The following is an 18,978-nucleotide window of genomic DNA, read 5'->3' on the forward strand; positions in this document are numbered from 1 at the left end:
GAATTTCTGATCGCTCGAACGATTTTTCACTAGAAATTGGACAGTTAGTGGCCACCTTAAGAGTCAGAACAGGAAGGAGCTGTGGGAGATTGGTTCAAAAGCCTGTGCTCGTTACAGAATGAGTAGAGAGCAGAGAAGTTCCCATCAGATCATACAACTCCTTCCTGATGTGACAGTCCATTTTTGCTCCTTCCTGATGCAATAGAGTCCATTTTTAAGAGTTTGCATACTGCTGGATTCTTAACCTGCACAAACTAAGTTTTTTTTTTGTCTTATGCAGTTTGGCAGATCTGTTCTATTGACAGTTTCATATGCTGGAATTTAACATCTCCCCCAAGGGGAGAAAAGTATTGAGAAAATATTTAAGGGTTCACCTCAGCTGGACTCCTGGCCCACATATACAGCACACAACGCTCCCCCTTCCAAGAGCTCACTTAGTAGAAGGTGAATAGGGGAATGCCCCTCACACAATTGATATTTAATGCAAACATTCAAAATACATTTAATTAGAAAAGACAGTCACGTGACCAAAGTTTTATTCACAAAAGCTTGCAGCTGTAACGTTAAAAGTTCAGCAGCGGACAAGAATACATTTCTATGAGATATAAAAGGGTACTCACCTCCTATATGTATCTGAAGCAGCAGCATAGTGAAGGGGAGTGCAGCCTTTATAGTCTGCCACATTAATACTAGCGCCAGCATTGACCAGAGTCATTGTACACTGGTAGCTTCCATTAGCAGCGGCATAGTGCAGAGGAGTCCTACAACATTTAAGATTGAAATATTAATGGGGATTCAATGTATAAACAATTCAAATATGTACTTCAAAACAAAAATGTATACTTTAGCATACTACATTTTACACCTATAGAATTACCACAATACCGGACGCTAATTTGAATAAATAGATTCCTTGAAGTTTAAAAAGACACAACCTAAAGTGAACCTGAGGTGTTCTTAAACTGATGAGCTAATAAATTGCACCTATCCTCCTCCTAAAATTACTTTTTAGATATTCTGTGGTTTTATTTTATGTTTAAGTATTTACAAAATTAGATTTGATTTAATGCTCAATTGTCTCTGTTCAATAGCAGTCTATTAAAGGGAACCTAAACGGAGAAAAGGATATGGATTGCCTGACTCTCCTGCTGATCCTGTGTCTATAATACTTTCAGTCACAGCCCCTCAACAAGCATGCAGATCAGGTGCTCTGACTGAAGTCAGACTGGATTAGCTGCATGTTTGTTTCAGGTGTCACTACTGCATCCAAAGAGATCATCATGACTGACAAGCAACTGGTATTTTTTAAAAGGAAACATCTGTATCCCTCTCAGCTTAGATTCCCTTTTAAAGAGAACTAGATACGAAGAGCATAACAGATTTATACATACCTGGGGCCTCCTCCAGCCCCATCAGCCTGGAATGCTCCCACACCGCCTTTCTCCGCCGGTACCGGGTCCCGTCATTTTCGGACAGTTGAGCTAGTCGACGCAAGGGCAGTGCGCTCCCTCTGTATTGCGCAGGCGCATGCGTAAAGAGCCGGAGGGAGCCCCTGCGCATGATGGAAGACTGGCCGCGTCTGGCAGACGTGACTGGACCCGGCACCGGCGATAGAGGCAGATGGGGCTGGAGGAAGCCCCAGGTATGTATAAAATCTTTTTTTCATTTTTTAGCTATTCTTCGTCTCTGGTTCCCTTTAAGTATTCCAGAGCTAAAATATATGAACTGTCGACTTTTTTTTTTATATATCTATCCCCTGTACTCAGAAGTTGTTCTCTACAAGGAAAACAATATGGCTGTAATTCCTCCTCACTAAGGGTTGTGCTATACTCTGACAAGAGTCCCACAAGAGAGAAAATGTTACTTGTAAGCCTTAAAGAGGAACTCCAGTGAAAATGTAATAAAATAAAAATAAAAAAAGAGCTTCATTTTTACAATTCTGTATAAATGATTTAGTCAGTGTTTGTCCATTGTAAAATCTTTCCTCGCCAAGATTTACATTCATCACATGGTGACATTTTTACTGCTGGTAGGTGATGTCACGAAGTAGCTGCTGCTTGCTTTTTTTGGCAGTTGGAAACAGCTATAAACCGCTATTTCCCACAATGCAACGAGGTTCACAGTTTCCTGTGGGAGGAGTTTCACAACAATATCAGCCATGCAGAGCCCCCTGATGCTCCATTTGTGAAAAGGAATAGATTTCTCATGTAAAAGGGGGTATAAGCTACTGATTGGGATGATGTTCAATCTTGGTCACGGTTTCTCTTTAAAGTGAACCTCCGGACTAAAAATTGACTCAGCAGCACTGAAAAGGCTTTGTGTTTCTTTAACAGTTTCACAGCATCAGAACTTTGTTTCTCTTATACAAGCCTCATTTTTTAGCTGCACAGAAGAAAACTGCCCGGGCTTTTTTCCCCTGATGCTGTGCAAAGCATGATGGGATTTCTGATTTTGTTGTTCTCATTCTGCTGTTCTGGTGAATTTTATTTTTTTTACATTTTGAATTTGACATTTGAAGCCTAGCGTGTGCAGCTGGGAGGGGTAATCAGGACACAGGACAATTGGAACTGTGTTTCATGCTCCCTGTCACCTCCTTTCAACCAAAAAGATGGCTGCCCCCATGACAAAGATGGCAGCCCCCATGAATCACAAACATTTACAGGGTGTGTAAGAGATTACCTATCTATTCTAATTAACATAACTAATGTAACTTGATGACAGTATGTTTAGGCTGAAGTTCCCCTTTAAAGAGGAACTCCAGTGAACATTTTACTGTTGGCAGGTGATGTAGCTGCTACATGGTTTTTGGCAGTTGGAAACAACTGTAAACAGCTATTTCCCACAATACAGCAAGGTTCACAGACAGGAAACTGCCAAAAGTTCGAACTTTTCTTGTGGGAGGGGTTTCTTGTGGGAGGGGTTTCACCACAATATCAGTCATACAGCGGCCCCTGATCGTCTGTTAGTGAAAAGGAATAGATTTCTCATGTAAAAGGGGGTATCAGCTACTGATTAAGATAAAGTTCAATGTTTGGTCGGAGTTTCTCTTTAAGGTTAACTCAGGCAGAAAAAAAAAAAAAAAATGAAGATGCTTGGCACTGTGCATACACATTTCTCTCATGTCACCTTGGGTACCCTTTAAAAAGTGTACCCTAAACCCCCTCCCCCCCCCCCAAAAAAAAACATTTATGCATCCAGGTCTGCCTCCAGCCTGCTGCAGGCCGGTAGCTTTATTGCCGTCCTTCCAGGCCGCCTCCATCCACTGCTAGCTTTCCGGCTAAAATTTCCAGTCAGCGATTGGAAGTTATGCCTAGAAGGCCAGCAGAGGCTCGAGGCAGCCCGGGAGGATGGCGATGGAGCCAACGGCCTGAAGAAAGCACCAGGTATGTATAAAAGGTTTTTTTTTTCTTCATCTCAGGCTTCCTTTAAAGAAGAAATGTGTTAAGTATTAAAATACAAGTATCTGTCCTTCGCTAATATAGGTAGATTGCACATGTCAGGTATACTATCCAAGAGCTATGATCAGAATCGGTGTCAAATCCCCTTACCTTCCAAAATTATCCTGTCTCACAAGATCAGCGCCACTGCTCGTCAGCAAATTAAGACATTCAACATTTCTGAAAAACAGAGATAGTAACATAAGACAAATGTCTTCAATACAATTACAACATAAACTTATAGGTTACCCAACCAGAATCACTAGGATTTTCTATACTTGACCTTAAAGGACACCCGAAGCGAAAATAAACAAATGAAATAAAACGATTGTATCTATCTTCCCGGCTCCTAAAAATGACTTAAGATGTTCCAGTTTTATTTTTAAATCTACTTTTTAAGTTTTAACTGTTTTGTTTTTGCTCAATGACACATTCATTGAAGTATGCCCGAGCTAAAATTTATCAACTATTGGCCCGTTTTATATCTCTTTCCTGCTCCCAAAAGCCAATTCCTGCTAGGAAAGTGTTTTATAGTTGGAATTTCTTATCAGTGAGGGTCACACTGTAATCGCTTCCTGTCTGAGTCAGGACTGAGTCAGCCACATACATACCTGATATTTAACTCTTTCAGGCAGAGAAAGAAGGAGAAAAAAAAAAAAAAAAAAAAAAAGGAACACAGCATAGTTGTGTGCTAGGCACTGTACTACATACCCATGTCTATCTCATATCACAGGTCACTTCGGGTATCGTTAAAAGCACACCTGAAGTGAGTGGAATATGAAGGCGGACATCTTTTTCCCTTTGAAACAATGCACAGTGCCTGGCTGTGCTGCTAATCCTCTGCCTCGAACACTTATAGAAATAGCTGTGTGATTCAGACACTCCTGCAGCCAAACGTGATCAGCAGGACCACAGGCAACTGGTACTATTTAAAGGGAAATAAATATGGCAGCCTTCATGTGCTCCTCAATTCAGATGTACTTTTAACAGCTTATGGTTTTAGGACATAGATTCTACATCCTAATTAGTGCTGCTGTAGGTTCTAGGACGAACAATCCATATCCTTGATTAAAAACCACCGTCATGCGTCCTGTGCAAAAGTGAATGATTGCTGCTAACAATTAAAATAAAATAAATAAATACAAAAAAATAAAAATAAAAAAAGTGACAGGGTCTTAATAAAGTGCTTTGGTTTTTTTCAATCCCCAGTTAAGTTTTAACCCCTACATAGCTGGTTAGCCTCTGCAATACATATTCCTGTTTATACACTTAATGATCTGCACCTGTAGCAGTCAGATGCAATCGCTAGGGCACCAGTTTGAGGCAACAATGCTGTACGGATGCAATGCTATGCCACTGCCTAGCCATGCATCTGTACAGCACTAAGGGCTTCTTCACTCTTGGCGCTTTTGCTTTGCTGATCAGCAAAGCGCTGCTGAGAATGTATCCCTATAGACAGATTCTCACAGCAACGTTTGCAATCAATCGCAAACGCGCTGCATGCAGTGCTTTGGTGATCATCACGCGGATTCTCTTAATGAACGTGAAAGGACTATAAAATAGTTTTTTTTGGGGGGGGGGGGGGGGCAGGGAAGGGGGGGAAATAATATTACCCAAATAAAATAACTAAAGCGACACAGCTTAAAAGGAGTACTGGAGGGGAGAAGGAAGCGTTGAACTTACCTGGGGCTTCTACTGCCCCCATTAAGCCCCCCCCCCCCCCCCTGCAGATTTCCTGTGCCCACACCAGGACAAAACCATCCTCTGGTACCTGCCACGGCTCAGTGCCTGGTTTTTGCAACTTTAAGGTCGCTGTCCACTGTGCTTGTGTGGCCCTGGACGCACGTGTCCTCACTCCCACTGACGTTAAGTGGGCTGTGGTGGGGACCGAAGGATCGTTTTGTCCCAGCGTGGGCACAGGATGTCTGCGAGGGGCTGGTAGAATAGATGTAATATGTTGGCTAATATAGATTCAAATCAACAAATAAGGCAAGTTTAACTATTTATTCCCCCTTACAGTTGTCCTTTAAGTGTCAAAAAATGTCAGGAACCTTAGAGGGTAAAAACCCTGGAACGCAAACCAATTTAAGAGAATAAGGGGGGAGGGGGGCGGCGCGCCCTTGGGTGGTACATACCTCAGGAGGGGGAAGCCTCTGGATCCTAATGAGGCTTCCCCCTTCCTCCACAGTAGTCCCAAATCCAGCGCTAGCTCCCCCGAACATCCGCTGACAAGCTTCACACAGGCACAATAGCACCTGTAGCACGCGGCAATATTTGCCTATTGGATCCAGCGCATGCACATTACAATCTTCCCCCTTGGCCTCCGGCGGGAAATAGCCAAGCCCAATCAGGCCTGCTCTGGTCTCGCCTGCGCAGTAGAGCGCTCCTGAACCGGCTCGGATATTTCCGCAGGAGCCCAACAGAGAAGATGGTACTGCGCCTGCACTGGATCCAAAAAGGTAACTATTGCCATCTACAGCTGTCCGGGGTTCCCAACACTGGATCGGGACTACTGCAGAGGACAGGGGAAGCCTCATTAAGATCCAAAATCTTCCCCCTCCTGAGGCAAGTACCCCAGCGGCACTTTATTATAATAGGTTCTCGTGAAGGAACATTTACATATTGCCTCCACCTCCTCGTCTGAAAAGCCTTCATCAAACGGCAGTATGCAAGAATTGTAGAAGTCAAAGGTACATCTAAAAAGACCAAAAAAGCCTTCAGAGAAAACTGCTTGCATGCTAGCCAGAGGCAAACGTTTGATGACCGTGAAGGATCTCATCACAGAAGTCTATTATTATTTAGTATTTATAGAGCGCTAACATCTTCCACAACGCTGTACAGAGTATATGGTCTTGTCATTTAACTTTCAAGGTCTCAATGAAATTGCTATAGTAAAATGAAATGGTTGTCTCACCCCCCGGCAGCAGCAGCGTGGAGACAGGTCCTTCCAAGGTTGTCAGGTGTGTTGATATCAAAGCCGGCAGACAAAACATGTTCATTGCTCAATGAGGCCACTATACTGTACAACTGACCTGAAATGATAAGCTAGTGTTACAAATACAGAGGTTTACGGTGCACCACTGTCCCTCACACACAGTACTTCTCTCTTCCAACGCATGAGTAAATTGATGGCATGCATCTGTCACAGCACTCCTACTGCTGTATGTTCAGATGTAGCACTGCTGAACAAATCCCAACTGTAACGTGGACATGTGATCAGCATTGCTACACAACAGTGGTATTACTACTACTCAAAAGTGGAATTACTGAGTTTCAGCACCAAGGAGGAAATGGTTCCTTAGGATCCATTCACAGAAGAGATGTGTGGGGAAGAATGCCCTCCAGCTTCCACGTATGGCTTTTGTAACATGATAATATGTCCTAAAGCAAAATAGTTTAAACTACTGTTCCCCAAAACAAGACATCTTTTAGGGTGACAGGGAGTTTTGTAGGCACCATATTTAGTTCCCAGGCAAGCAGCCTGCTCTGCGGAGATGGGAGGACATTTGTGCAATGCTCTGATAGGAACTTCAGGCAACAACAGCTGCTGCTTATGATCCAACACAGATGGCCTTAGTGGTGTTAGGGTAGGGTAAACTCCTTTAAAACACAGATGATCATCTAGGATTGTGTCAACTGAAGAAAATTTAAAAGCGTGAATGTAGCTTTAGAGGATGCAATTTTCTGTATTTTGGGAGCACATTGCTGGAGTGTGAACAGCACAATAAACGAGTACAGGCAAGAGTGCAATGCGCCTTCCTGAGCAGAAAATGCAAAGCTGGGACTAGCACATACATACGTAAATGCTTATTCTACTACCCCTTATGTATGGATGATATTGCCAGTCAATAAAGAATAGCAAACAAAAATATGACAATCGTGTTTTTTTGGTTAGAATGTTTCCCTTACCTGAGGAAAGTAGCTTACGGCAACAGTCTGAGAACCCATACAAAACAGCCAAGTGCAGGGGGAACATACCATGAACTCCACGTCTTTGGGGGAGGGAAAGGAAGAGAGGCAGAACAGAAAAAAAAAAAAAAAAAAATTAGTCTGAGGAATATCCATATATACATAAGAAATTTCTCCTACAGTGTAATGTAGAACATAATCCTATGCGTGAAGAAGAAGGAAAAAAGAACAAAAAAAAAAAAAAAAAACGACATTTAAGTCGGACATACACTGGTCAGTGTGGCCATCAGATAGGTCCCTTTCAGATCATTATCTGATCAGTCCCCACACCTTACACTACTACAGGCCTCTAGTTTTGGCCCCTAGTGTTTAGTCACTTGATTCACAGTGAAAAAGACCATCCAGTGCAATTGAATAAATTGTTCTAAGGCTAGGTTTCCACGTGTGCATTTTGAGTCCGATTTTTCTCTCAGAAAATTCGCATTGACTTGGCAAGTAATGTTAGCAAATGGGGCAGTTTCCATTCAATGCAAATTTTCGTACAAAGACTCGCATAGAACACGTAAAAAATTGACATGCGAATTTTCAGCAAGCAGAAAAATATCTTACACGATGATGTTTTGCAGGCGAAAAGGTCACTCTACAGTGGAAACGTAGCCTTGGACAGAAATACATTTGGGAATTATTGCGGCGTCAATTTTAGCCATATTGGGGGGATTTTGACAAGTGTATGGCCACCTTTAGATCAAAACAGATACTTATTTCCATTTAAACAGAAGGGGACATTCATTGGTTTAATGACAACCTTGTACGTTAGCATACACACCGATGTGTGGACTATTCATATGAATGCGAGTGTTGTAAAAGCCTTACCTCGCAGTATCAGCACCATTTGTCATCAACGTACTAATTAGCAGCTCATGCCCATATCTAGCAGCAACATGCAGAGGAGTATTGCCATATTTATCAGCACAGTCAATTTCTCCACCTATGGGGAATAGAGAAGCGTATTACAGCAGCGTGCACCACCACAATGAGGACAGGTGACTAGTTACAAGAGCAGCAACGTACCATTCTGAATCAGAATTTGGGAACGTGTAAACCTTCCATGTATGGCAGCCATGTGCAAAGGGCTCTTCCCTTCTTTACTCTGAAAGCAGAAAAAGAAAAAGGTAAGCATATGCAGCATTACACACACACCTAGATTAAACAACCTAAACTATGTGCAGTACAGAAAAAAACCCTGAAACCGGACTTCATTCTATGTACACAATTTGGCACTTGCGCAAATGATTCCTTGTAACTTCAGAGTTTACTAGTTGTTACGGCAACCAGTTGTCCCCAGTCTGGCAACTGCTTCCCACACCACATGACAAAGTATGTTACAAGCAGCAGCCAGAAGGGAGCAGAGAATAAAAGCAATGAATTCTCATGTTATTTGTAATGTACTCTAAAGCCTGACAAAGTATCGTCACATTTACTGTACAAAATCTTCATTCCCAATTTCCCATAGCTACAATAAGAACTATGATATGATAGCTCATATCTATCACATTCTCATTCACTACTACCGATCAGCTACTCAAGTGGCGGCATACGATTTCTTGCATATCTTAAAGGATATATAAAAAAACATCTTCACAAATGGCTGAATAAGCCGACTATTTGCGCATATTTTCAACTCTCAATAAAGCTCTATTATAAATGGGGGCCTTAAAGGGAACCTAAACTGAGAAGGATATGTATTTTTCCTTTTAAAATAATACCAGTTGCCTGACTCCTGCTGATCCTGTGCCTCTAATGCCTTCAGCCACAGCCCCTGAACAAGCATGCAGATCAGATGCTCTGACTGAAGTCAGACTGGGTTAGCTGCATGCTTGTTTCAGGTCTGTGATTCAGCCACTGCTGCAGTCAGAGATCAGCAGGACTGCCAGGCAACTGGTATTGTTTGAAAGAAAACATCCATATCCCTCTCAGTTTAGGTTCCCTTTAAGAATAATAAAATCTCTAAAAAAGGCCACAATTCTTTATCTACAATACATACTGGCATTTCTGAGGTCCTCACTTGAGGATGCCCCAGCAGAGAGCAAACACATGCTTGGTGTAAATGCTCCTAAAGGGTTACCAAGGTAACCTTTGGAGTTTTAACTTGACCCATATGGGCTGACTGGAAGGAATTGGTATAATCCAAAGGCTTCCCATGTCCTCCTTGCCTCCACTGTTGCTACGCATGGAGCCCCAGAACATACATAACAAGAGCTTGTTGGCTGTGTTATTGTGGCTATTCCCCCACCATGTCCTGCTATACTGCTCGAGTATGGCTTATCCATATGACTGTGCAACTCGCGCAGGTGCAGCACTCTTGCACAAAGAGGAGCGCGGTCATAAAGGAGGACCCAAGCGGCAGTGTTGAGGACAACATGTGAAGCCTCTGGAGAATCCAAAGGCTTCCCTCTTTGTGGTTAAAGGACAATTGTAGCAAGAGGTATATGAAGGTATATGGAGGCTTCCAGATTTATTTCCTTTTAAAGCCAATGGGTACCGCTATAAAAATAAAAAAGTCAGATACTCACCTAAGGAGAGGGAAGGCTCGGTCCTAATGAGCCTCTCCTCGTGCCCTCGGTGCCGCGCTGGCTCCCCCGTTCGCGCCCGCCGCCACAGGGACTTCGGAGGTCTTCGGGAGCACTCGGGCTTCCGAAGACGGCCCGCTCCATACTACGTACGCGCGAGTGCAACATAGAGGGCGCTCGCGCATGCGTACTATGGAGCGGCCCCGTCCTCGGGAGCCCGAGTGCTCCCGAAACATCCCTTCGGCTGCGGAAGTGGCAGTATTTGACCAAACTGGTCGAATACTGCCACGGGGGATCCTGCGCGGGACCGGGCGAGGAGAGGGAAGGCTCATTTTTTTTTTAAACTGTAAACATTCACTTTAAGCAATATCAGTTATCTGGTATCCTGCTGATCCTTTCAGCCATAGACACTGAACAAGCATGCAGAAGATCAGGTGTTTCTGACAAGATTATCTGCATGTTAGTTTCTGGTGTTATTCAGACACTACTGAATCCAAATAGACCAGCAGGGCTTTCAGGCAACTGGTATTGTTTAAAAGGAAACATGTCAGCCTCCATATGCCTCTTGCTTCAGTTGGTGGTGGGAGTTGAACTTTGGGGAGGCCCCAAAGTCCAGCTTTAGTTTCAATGGACAATGGTCTGAGATGCCTCTTGGAAGCATCTCTACGTTATGGACCAAGGTTTGTCCAGCAGAGGTGGCATAGACTAAGTCTATTCGGGATAGGAGGAGTGGCAGGTAAACCCTTGCACATCTGGATGCTTCCAGCGCCACACGTCGTTAAGGGAGTGGGCGAGTGACCAGTCAAAAAGCGCAGGTGCTTCTGAGTTGCGAGGCGTGAGTCTGTCCACGCCTGGGGATGGGACCATATTAAAGTCACCCAAATAAAATTTATAGGGGGTAGCATATTGATAGGTTAGCTGTGTAATCTCATGTAGGAGATCTGTTGATGCTGATGTTGTATAATCCCACCAGAACAAGCGTGAGTTCGTGAATTTTGGCATGGATTAGGACATATCGTCCGGAAGCATCCAGATGTAGATGGTGTAGTTGGAATAGCAGGTTTTTCCTGACCAGGATGCTGAGGGCCCGTTTCCACTCTCGCGGAAACGGCCGCGAATCCGCAGAGTTTCCCCGCAGGCAAATCGCGCGGGGAAACTGCCATAGGGGACAACGGCGCCGCCGGCCGAATCGCTTGCAGTAGCGATTCGGCCGGAAACCCCCACAGAATTCGCGGCGGAGGCTGCGATTCCCATAGCCGTGCATGGCACGGCTGATGGGAATCGCCTGCGATCCCGCCCACCCGCTCAGTGCCGGCGTGCGTCTACGAGACGCACGCCGCACTAGTGGAAACGAGCCCTAACTCCTCTGGAGTATGAGGAGTACGTGGAGTGATAGCAGTTAGCAATCCATGGTTTTTTGAGAGCTAAAAGCTTGCTGCCCACCAAGTGCGTTTCCACAAGGATAATAACATGGGGTTCGTGTTTCTTTAGGAAGTTAAAGACCAAGGATCTTTTAAATGAGGAGTTGAGGCCTCTAACGTTCCAAAGAATACAGTTTACATACTCTCTTTTATTAGCCATAGTCAATTGGAGAGGTATACCTAGACAGCGTCTCAATAGAATACTCATCGGAGGGGTAGGTGGACCAGACCTTGAAAAATAACCTGGGGAAGGGAACAGCATCCCCAGTAACCTGTGCCCCCCCCCCATATCAAGTGCAATCCCACCCACAACAACCCATCCCACCATCCCCCCCCCACCCACCTCCCAGGTTATCTTAAACCCACCCTGCAGCTTCCCCCTAACACCGAAGTTGCTTAGACCCTTAACCCCTAACAGTTGCGAACCTGTACCCAAACCTGGAACTGAGTGTGTGCTCCGTACTGTGGCTTAATACGGATAAATGCAGAATGTATGATAGATAGGAAGGGAGGATAGGGATGGGAAAGAGGGCAAAAGGGAAATTGGGAAATGAGGAATGAGGGAAGGGATAGGGGCAGAGTTGCACATAAGTGTGGATAAGACACAGTATACAGTCATTGTTTACATCTCTCCTCTCCCCACATTCTGCATATACATATAGCCATCATATACGGTAGTAAAAAAGAGCAAAAACAATAAAGTGCTATTTGGCTGCTCCAGCTAACAGGCTGGTGCTCCACGTTGCATATATTCAGTTTCGCCTCACACCGAGGTGGAGAAAGAAAAGTTATTAAAGTAGGATCAAACAGTCTGTCTCTAATCCTGTAAAAAGAAGATCTGAAGGTGATGGTTAGAGTGACCTGCTGTCTATAGCATGGCCCGGTAGATATTCCAGCGAGACGTGTCCACGTAGGGCCTAGTAGTGAAAGTGCGCGGCCAGACCATAGGCCTCTAGCCGTTATTTATCAGTGGTGGAGCACCAGCGATTATGCAGTACATGTCGTGGGAGCAATCATTATTTAAAGTGAAGGAAAAATAAAGAGAAAACATAATCAAGAACGATCTCACCATCAGCGGAGAGTGTCCAGCCAGTCGGATGCCTCCGTAGCCGTGCTAAAGAACTCAACCTTGTCGTTATGTTGGACGCGCAGTCTCGCTGGCAAAAGCATGGCGTACTTGAGGCCTTTGTTACGGAGACGAGATCTCACACTGTCGAAGAGCTTGCGCTTTCGTTGCGTCTCAGCCGCCAGGTCTGGAAAAACCATCAGGGTTGCATTTTGGTACCGCAGATCCTCACACTGGCGGGCTTACTTCAGGACCAGATCACGATCTAGATAGTTGAGGAGTTTGAAGATGAAGGGGCGGGGGTAGGCGCCCGGAGCTTTCCCGCGGGTGGTGATCCGATGTGCTCTCTCCACCACAAAGCAGTTAGAGAACGGGGCCTCGGGGAACAGTTGCTTGAGGAGGGTGATAGTAAAGGATGGCGGATCTTCTCCCTCTGCTCCCTCCGGTAGGCCGAGGATGCGGATGTTGTTACGCCTGTTTCTATTTTCCGCGTCCTCCATCTTCGCTTCCAGTGCTGAGATGCGCTTGGAGTGGTCCTTCGAAGTGCTGTTTAGAGTGGCGACGGAGTCTTCTGTAGTGCTCACTCGTTGCTCTACGTCCCCTATTCTGGCTCTAATGGCGCCAACGTCTTGCCGGAGAATGGTGACTTGTGATTGCACATTGTCAATCTTGAGTGCAAGGGCGTCTCTCGTAGTAACGATCAGATCTTTGCAAGACGTGATGGCTGCAAGTAAGGCTGCTGCGTCAGGCTGGTCTCCGTCCTCAGACGCCATTGTCTGTACGGCTTTGGCCTTCGTTTTAATAGAGGATATGGCGGGCCGGCCTACTTCCGGTTTGTATGGCGTGTCCTTATTTCTTGCTCTATTGCTTCTTTTTGCTGACGTGGATGTCATCACCTGATGGCTAGGTGTTCCCGTTACCGCAGGGCTGAGAGTGAGCGATTGTAGGATAAAAGGTGTAGCAGGATTTTGCCCGGTAAGGCTAGCCACAGACGGAGCTCCTCTTCAGCACGTCTTCTCAGTCCATGCGTCTGGCCACGCCCCCCCACCAGGGGCCTTTTAATGGTCTCCCGCAGACGTCCTGTGCCTGCGCAGCCACTCACCGATGCTCCAGTCCCCGCCTCCGCTTTATTTTTCTGACATTAAAGTCGCAAAACCACTGCACCTGCCTGGCCGTGCCCTTGCTCCCGCTAAGTCACCAGGAGTGAATTGCGCAGGCCCAGTACAGTCTACGCAGGTGCCATGGTTTTCGGAAATTCCTGAAGTGGACTGGAGGCAGGGACAGGAGCATCGGTGAGTGGCTGTGTGGGCACAGGGCGTCTGCGGGGGTCCATTAGAAGCCCCTGGTAAGTTCAACTCTTTTCCCCCCCAACCGCCTACAGTAGTCCTTTAAGTATCTTTTTGTTTGTTAGCAACAGTCTCAGGTTCTCCTTAAAAAAAAAAAAAAGGACAGGCACAAGCAATTTAAAGAAAAATTCATCCAGCCCCTGGCAGCCTATATGTCCCTCGCCGCAGCTCTGGTGTCCCGGGATCCCCTCAGTTAGAGATGCAAACCTCACCAGGTCAGCATCTTCTGCGTCTGCACCACTCTTGATCGTGCTCACATGGCCTGGAGCGTTCATACCTTGTGAGCGCGATAGTGAGTGGCGCAGATGCAGCTGACCTGGCAAGGTCAGCATTTCCAACAGAGGAGATCCTGGGACCCCGGAGCTAAGGGACATATCGGCTGCCAGGGGCTGGATGAAGCCCTGGTAAGTAGTTTTATTTTTTTTTCTGGATGGGTCCCACCCACCCACCAGCTACCCCATCAAGCTATTCCTCTACCTTTATTTATATTTGGAGTTTTTAAAAAACGCTAGCGTGACCGTTATCACAGCTTTGTGAATGAAGCGCATAGTGTGAACAGGCCTTACTTAAAAGCATTGCTTTACTGTAAAATATATCTAACACTACAACAACAAAGTCTCTGGCCTTGAAAATTGACTAACACTGGATTACTGTTGTACAAGGACCATCCATGTACAGTCATGGGCAAAAGTTTTGTCAGTGACACAAATGTATTTTGCGACATTTGTACCTTCCAAGTTTTTGTGGTATCCACAATCCACATTTGTTTTGTACAAAGTGACGTTTGCAGGGGTTCCTTATGATCCAAAAGCTATTTGCAGGGCTCCTTCCAGGTAAAATGGTTGAGATGGGCTGCTCTACCCTGTTGACCATTCCAGCCTGTCATTGCCAACCTGAATTCCTTGGCACGTTGTCTATATAAGATTCATTGGAGCCCATATCAGCTGGGTTCTGGCGTGTAGCCCTGCCACCTTGCAGGAAAAAGCCTCTACCTTTTCTGTATCTGTTATTGAAAAGGCCAGGGCCATTTCCTGCAAGGGGACAGAGCTTTGCACCAGAACCTAGCTGATACGGGCTTCCAGTTAATCGTATTAAATAGACCACGTATTGGGGCATTCTGACATTCACCCCCCCCCAAAAAAAAATACTTAAAATATAGCTACAGAGCAGTTGTTACATAGAAATCAAAACTAGTCCTTGGTAAAGAACATAGAGGGGTGCAGAAAGAATATCCACTAGGCTTCCTAGGCAATGTAACTGTGGGTACATGTAAAAGAATGATGTGAAGGTACTCTGCAGGAGTGTGGGGATTGTGCTTCTACCACAAATGCATGCACGAACTGAACCAGGTTTATGGGTTTACAATTGTTGTTTAGTATACCGCAGAAAAAAAAAATAAATAAATAATCAGGACAGAAAAAGAAAAAAAAAAAATATGCAAAAAACACATTTGTGTCAATGCAAAAACTTGACCATGACTGTAGGTTTTGTTTTCCCTTTCAAATTAATTGGCACTAGACTTATTAAAGACAACCTAGGTTGTTTCACAATACTGCTGCTTAACATGTGGGTTAGTTATGTCCATAACAACTGCTGATTCTAGCATAAATTACGAAGAGGTATAAATTTAAATGAATTGCATATTATAACATAGGTGGTCTTTAAAATGGAAGTTACTGTATACTGCTTTAAAAAAATATTAAATAATCACAGCCTATATAAGTCTTCTAATGCATTTTTCTTGTGGCAACGGATTGCAAGGAAAGAGAAAGCAGCACATCATCAAAAAAAACAGCTTTAAAGCCAAAAAAATAATGCTCTTAATGTACAAGTTGCTGTAAAGGCAAAATAAATTACAAACAAACAATACCATTCATTTATGATGTGCAAGATACCTTCTCGATCAGTTAGGTGGTTCTTTTGCTGAGATATCAAATGGAACAGTGAAGCTTTACTTAAAGTACTACTGTCACCAATTGCAGTATATAGAGAAAACAAAAAAACAAAACCTGTACACTAATGGGACTCAAAAATGTTCAGTGCTTCATCTGTGCTTCCGCTCTTCAAGAAACGAGACAATTCTCAAATGTCAAACAATTTAGAAGCTGGAACCAGAGCTAAAATAGGTAGCAAAAATGTATTGGAGCAAAATATACACTTACATAAAACCGGCAGCGAGTGATCAGCAGCATACAAAAGACATACCCAGAAATGGACCGTTGTTTTACGCTATTCAATGCATCATGAGTCAACATGTGGAGGCAAAGTAAACCGTCTGTAGTGTTTGGGGCATGAATAAAAGCCTTTATTCCACTTCAAACCAGCCTACATCAGCCAAACAGGTGCAGAGTGTGTGCGCCACAGTGACATACAATGCCATTGCGCGCAGTGACCTGTAGCAGCAGCATTAAGCAACACAGCGCAGAAAAAAACAGTAGGGATGGTCAAGGAGATGGAAATAATTCCAAGATGATGTAGAATTAACTTTAATGAAAATTTATGCAGCTTGAAAATGGACCAAATTAAGCCAATGTTGAATTCAACTGCTCCATTTTCAAGTTGCATAATAAAATTTGCACAATTCTGCATTAACTTAAAAATGAGTTCCATCTCCACCATCACTACAAACCAGTAAGCAAATGAATGCATTGCTAGATACAGTATAGTAGGACATAGTGTCTAAGATACAATCGATAATTCCATACACAAAAAACAAAAAAAAAAGGGTGACAAAGACCACCAGTGAATGATGGGGAATCTATAAGAAAGAGCACTAAAAACGAGAGTGCAGCCCTAAGACTGGGAACACGAAATTACCCATTAAGAGCCCAGTGAGTGTTTTTTTTTTTTTTTTTTGTTTTTTTTAAAGGGACCAAACCATAACCAAGAAAAGGGGGAATAAATGAGAAAGCCAGGACACTCCTAAACAGAAAAGCACCAAAGAAATGGGTACACAGAGCAAGGGGTGCATATAAGAGATGGCCATTAACACATTTTCAACACTACCAAATAGTTGGATCATTACTTTCAGAGTATAATTCTAGATCAGAAAGAGCTTGCAGGTCTTATGCCACAAATGAAATAAAACCCAAAAGGGCCAAATAAAAGGACTATTGTTCCTTCTCCCAAGTACCAAATCGATAAATAATTTTACATATCTACTTTAAATCTGGTTAAAGAGAATCTGTATTGTTAAAAATCGCACAAAAGTAAACATACCAGTGCGTTAGGGGACATCTCCTATTACCCTCTGACACAATTTCGCCGCTCCTCGCCGCATTAAAAGTGGTTAAAAACAGTTTTAAAAAGTTTGTTTATAAACAAACAAAATGGCCACCAAAACAGGAAGCAGGTTGATGTACAGTATGTCCACACATAGAAAATACATCCATACACAAGCAGGCTGTATACAGCCTTCCTTTTGAATCTCAAGAGATCATTTGTGTGTTTCTTTCCCCCTGTTCTCATGCACTGAAGTTTCAGGCTGCTCGTTTCTTCCTGCAAACAGCTTTGCCCTTGTCTGTAATTCTTCAGTATGTGAAAGCCCAGCCAGCTCAGAGGACGATTTATCCAGCTTGTAAAAGATGAGAGAAGAGAGAAGCTGCCCTAATCTAAATAATACACAGGCAGTGTGCATAGAGGGGCCTGGAAGGGGGAGTTCATAGCAGAACCACAACACTGAAGAACTTGGCAGCCTTCCAGACAGGCCGACAAGTCTGACAGGGGAAAGATACATTGATTTATTACAGAGACTGTCATAGTAGAAAGTGCTGCAGTAAGCTAGAACACATTAGAATAGCTTTTGGAACTTGTAGGATGATAAAAAACAGGATGCAATTTTTGTTACGGAGTCTCTTTAAGTCAAATTCTCTGGACATGGAAACATTGAATCCCTTCTTCAGTACTTTAAGTGTGTCAGCGATGGTACATCAGACAAATGACTAACTTGCACATCCATAATTTATATCTTATGGCTTCATTTATTTAATAGTTCACAAAGCACGGTGTCCTGTGTTGTAAGTAGCAGCAAAACACATTGTTGCCACCATTTTGGACTCGCAGGGAGACCCTTTCAAGACACTCGTTTCACAATGGCGGTTTCTGCGCCTTCGTCTCCTACGTTTTTTCCCCCTAGAAAGGACTTGTGAGGTTTTCCAATTAGAAATTGCCAAGTTACATTTATGTTTTTGCGAACTGGTTTCTGATTCAGAAGCAGATTCTGATGCAGAACCAGATTCAAATGACCAAAATCCCCTTTTCCTTCTACCAAACCTCTTATTTTTTTGAGAACAATGTTTAAAGAATTTCTTTTCCCAGTTGAATAGCTGACCACTTTGGAAATCTTTCTGATCTCTTAAAAATTGAATACGCTTTCTTTTCTTAACCTTATCTTGTATGGGAACAAGTCTCTTCAGTGTTTGATATAATGTCCTTCGCTCTCTCACTGTCAACGGTTTCATAAAGTTGGCTCTTCAGGGCTTCAACCTCTTCTGATATTTTCTGGTATTCCTGCTCAGACCTTACTAATGGTAATCCCATCAGAACTTTAGCATGGTTGAGGTGAGCTTCTTTCTATTTATCTACAAACTCTGCATCATCCGAATATTCAGCTGGTGCTTGATAAGATCTAAAAGCTCTAGAAACAATTCCCTTTTCTTCATATATTTTTAAGGATGCAACCACCCAAAACAGTTTTATCTCCTTCTTCCATATATTAAACAGTTTCTGCTCCAATATTCTGGCACTAATGTCATTGTAAGCTTTCTCCCAATTAAGTCTTCCAGAAAGTAAGGACTCATTGGCATCTGTCTGAGCTACATTCAGAGTTTCCCCCTTGCAAATATCAGACTGGTCCTGTTGCAATGGTGCAAAAGTAGAAAAAAAATAAAAAATAATAATATTTTTGCACACAAATAGACTCAAAAATACTCAAATCTCCACTCCTCAAGGAACAAGGTAATCCTCATCTCTGGAACAACTGTAGAAGCTGGCACCAGAGTATACAGGTAGTGAACATTTATCGGAACAAGATTTGAGCAATGAGCAGCACACAAAAGCAGTGCCAGGTAATTTTCAGCTTGAGGATTGTTTTATGTTATTCAGCACATTGACAGGGTTGTCCACCAACACAGAGGGGGAAGTTAACTGTCAGTTGGTATTTGGGGCATAAATAAGAAAACATTGTTTCGCTTTCCAACCTGTCTCACACCTCTCCCATGTCCTTTTAGC

The 18,978-nt window shown here is 43.6% G+C and overlaps 1 protein-coding gene across 2 annotated transcripts in view; it reads right to left on the minus strand.

Annotated features, from left to right (window-relative positions):
• Positions 1-18,978, minus strand: part of ANKRD52 (ankyrin repeat domain 52) — a 71,389-nt gene that overhangs the window by 26,687 nt on the left and 25,724 nt on the right. For both annotated transcript variants that reach the window (XM_068267640.1, XM_068267639.1), the window contains exons 9-14: positions 8,418-8,496; positions 8,220-8,334; positions 7,347-7,429; positions 6,352-6,469; positions 3,549-3,617; positions 621-761 (exon numbers count right to left, since the gene is read on the minus strand). In XM_068267640.1, coding sequence (XP_068123741.1) covers positions 621-761; positions 3,549-3,617; positions 6,352-6,469; positions 7,347-7,429; positions 8,220-8,334; positions 8,418-8,496 — 605 coding nt within the window. The remainder of the gene's footprint in view (positions 1-620; positions 762-3,548; positions 3,618-6,351; positions 6,470-7,346; positions 7,430-8,219; positions 8,335-8,417; positions 8,497-18,978) is intronic.

Source organism: Hyperolius riggenbachi, chromosome 2, assembly GCF_040937935.1.
Source record: "Hyperolius riggenbachi isolate aHypRig1 chromosome 2, aHypRig1.pri, whole genome shotgun sequence".
Taxonomy (NCBI): domain Eukaryota; kingdom Metazoa; phylum Chordata; class Amphibia; order Anura; family Hyperoliidae; genus Hyperolius; species Hyperolius riggenbachi.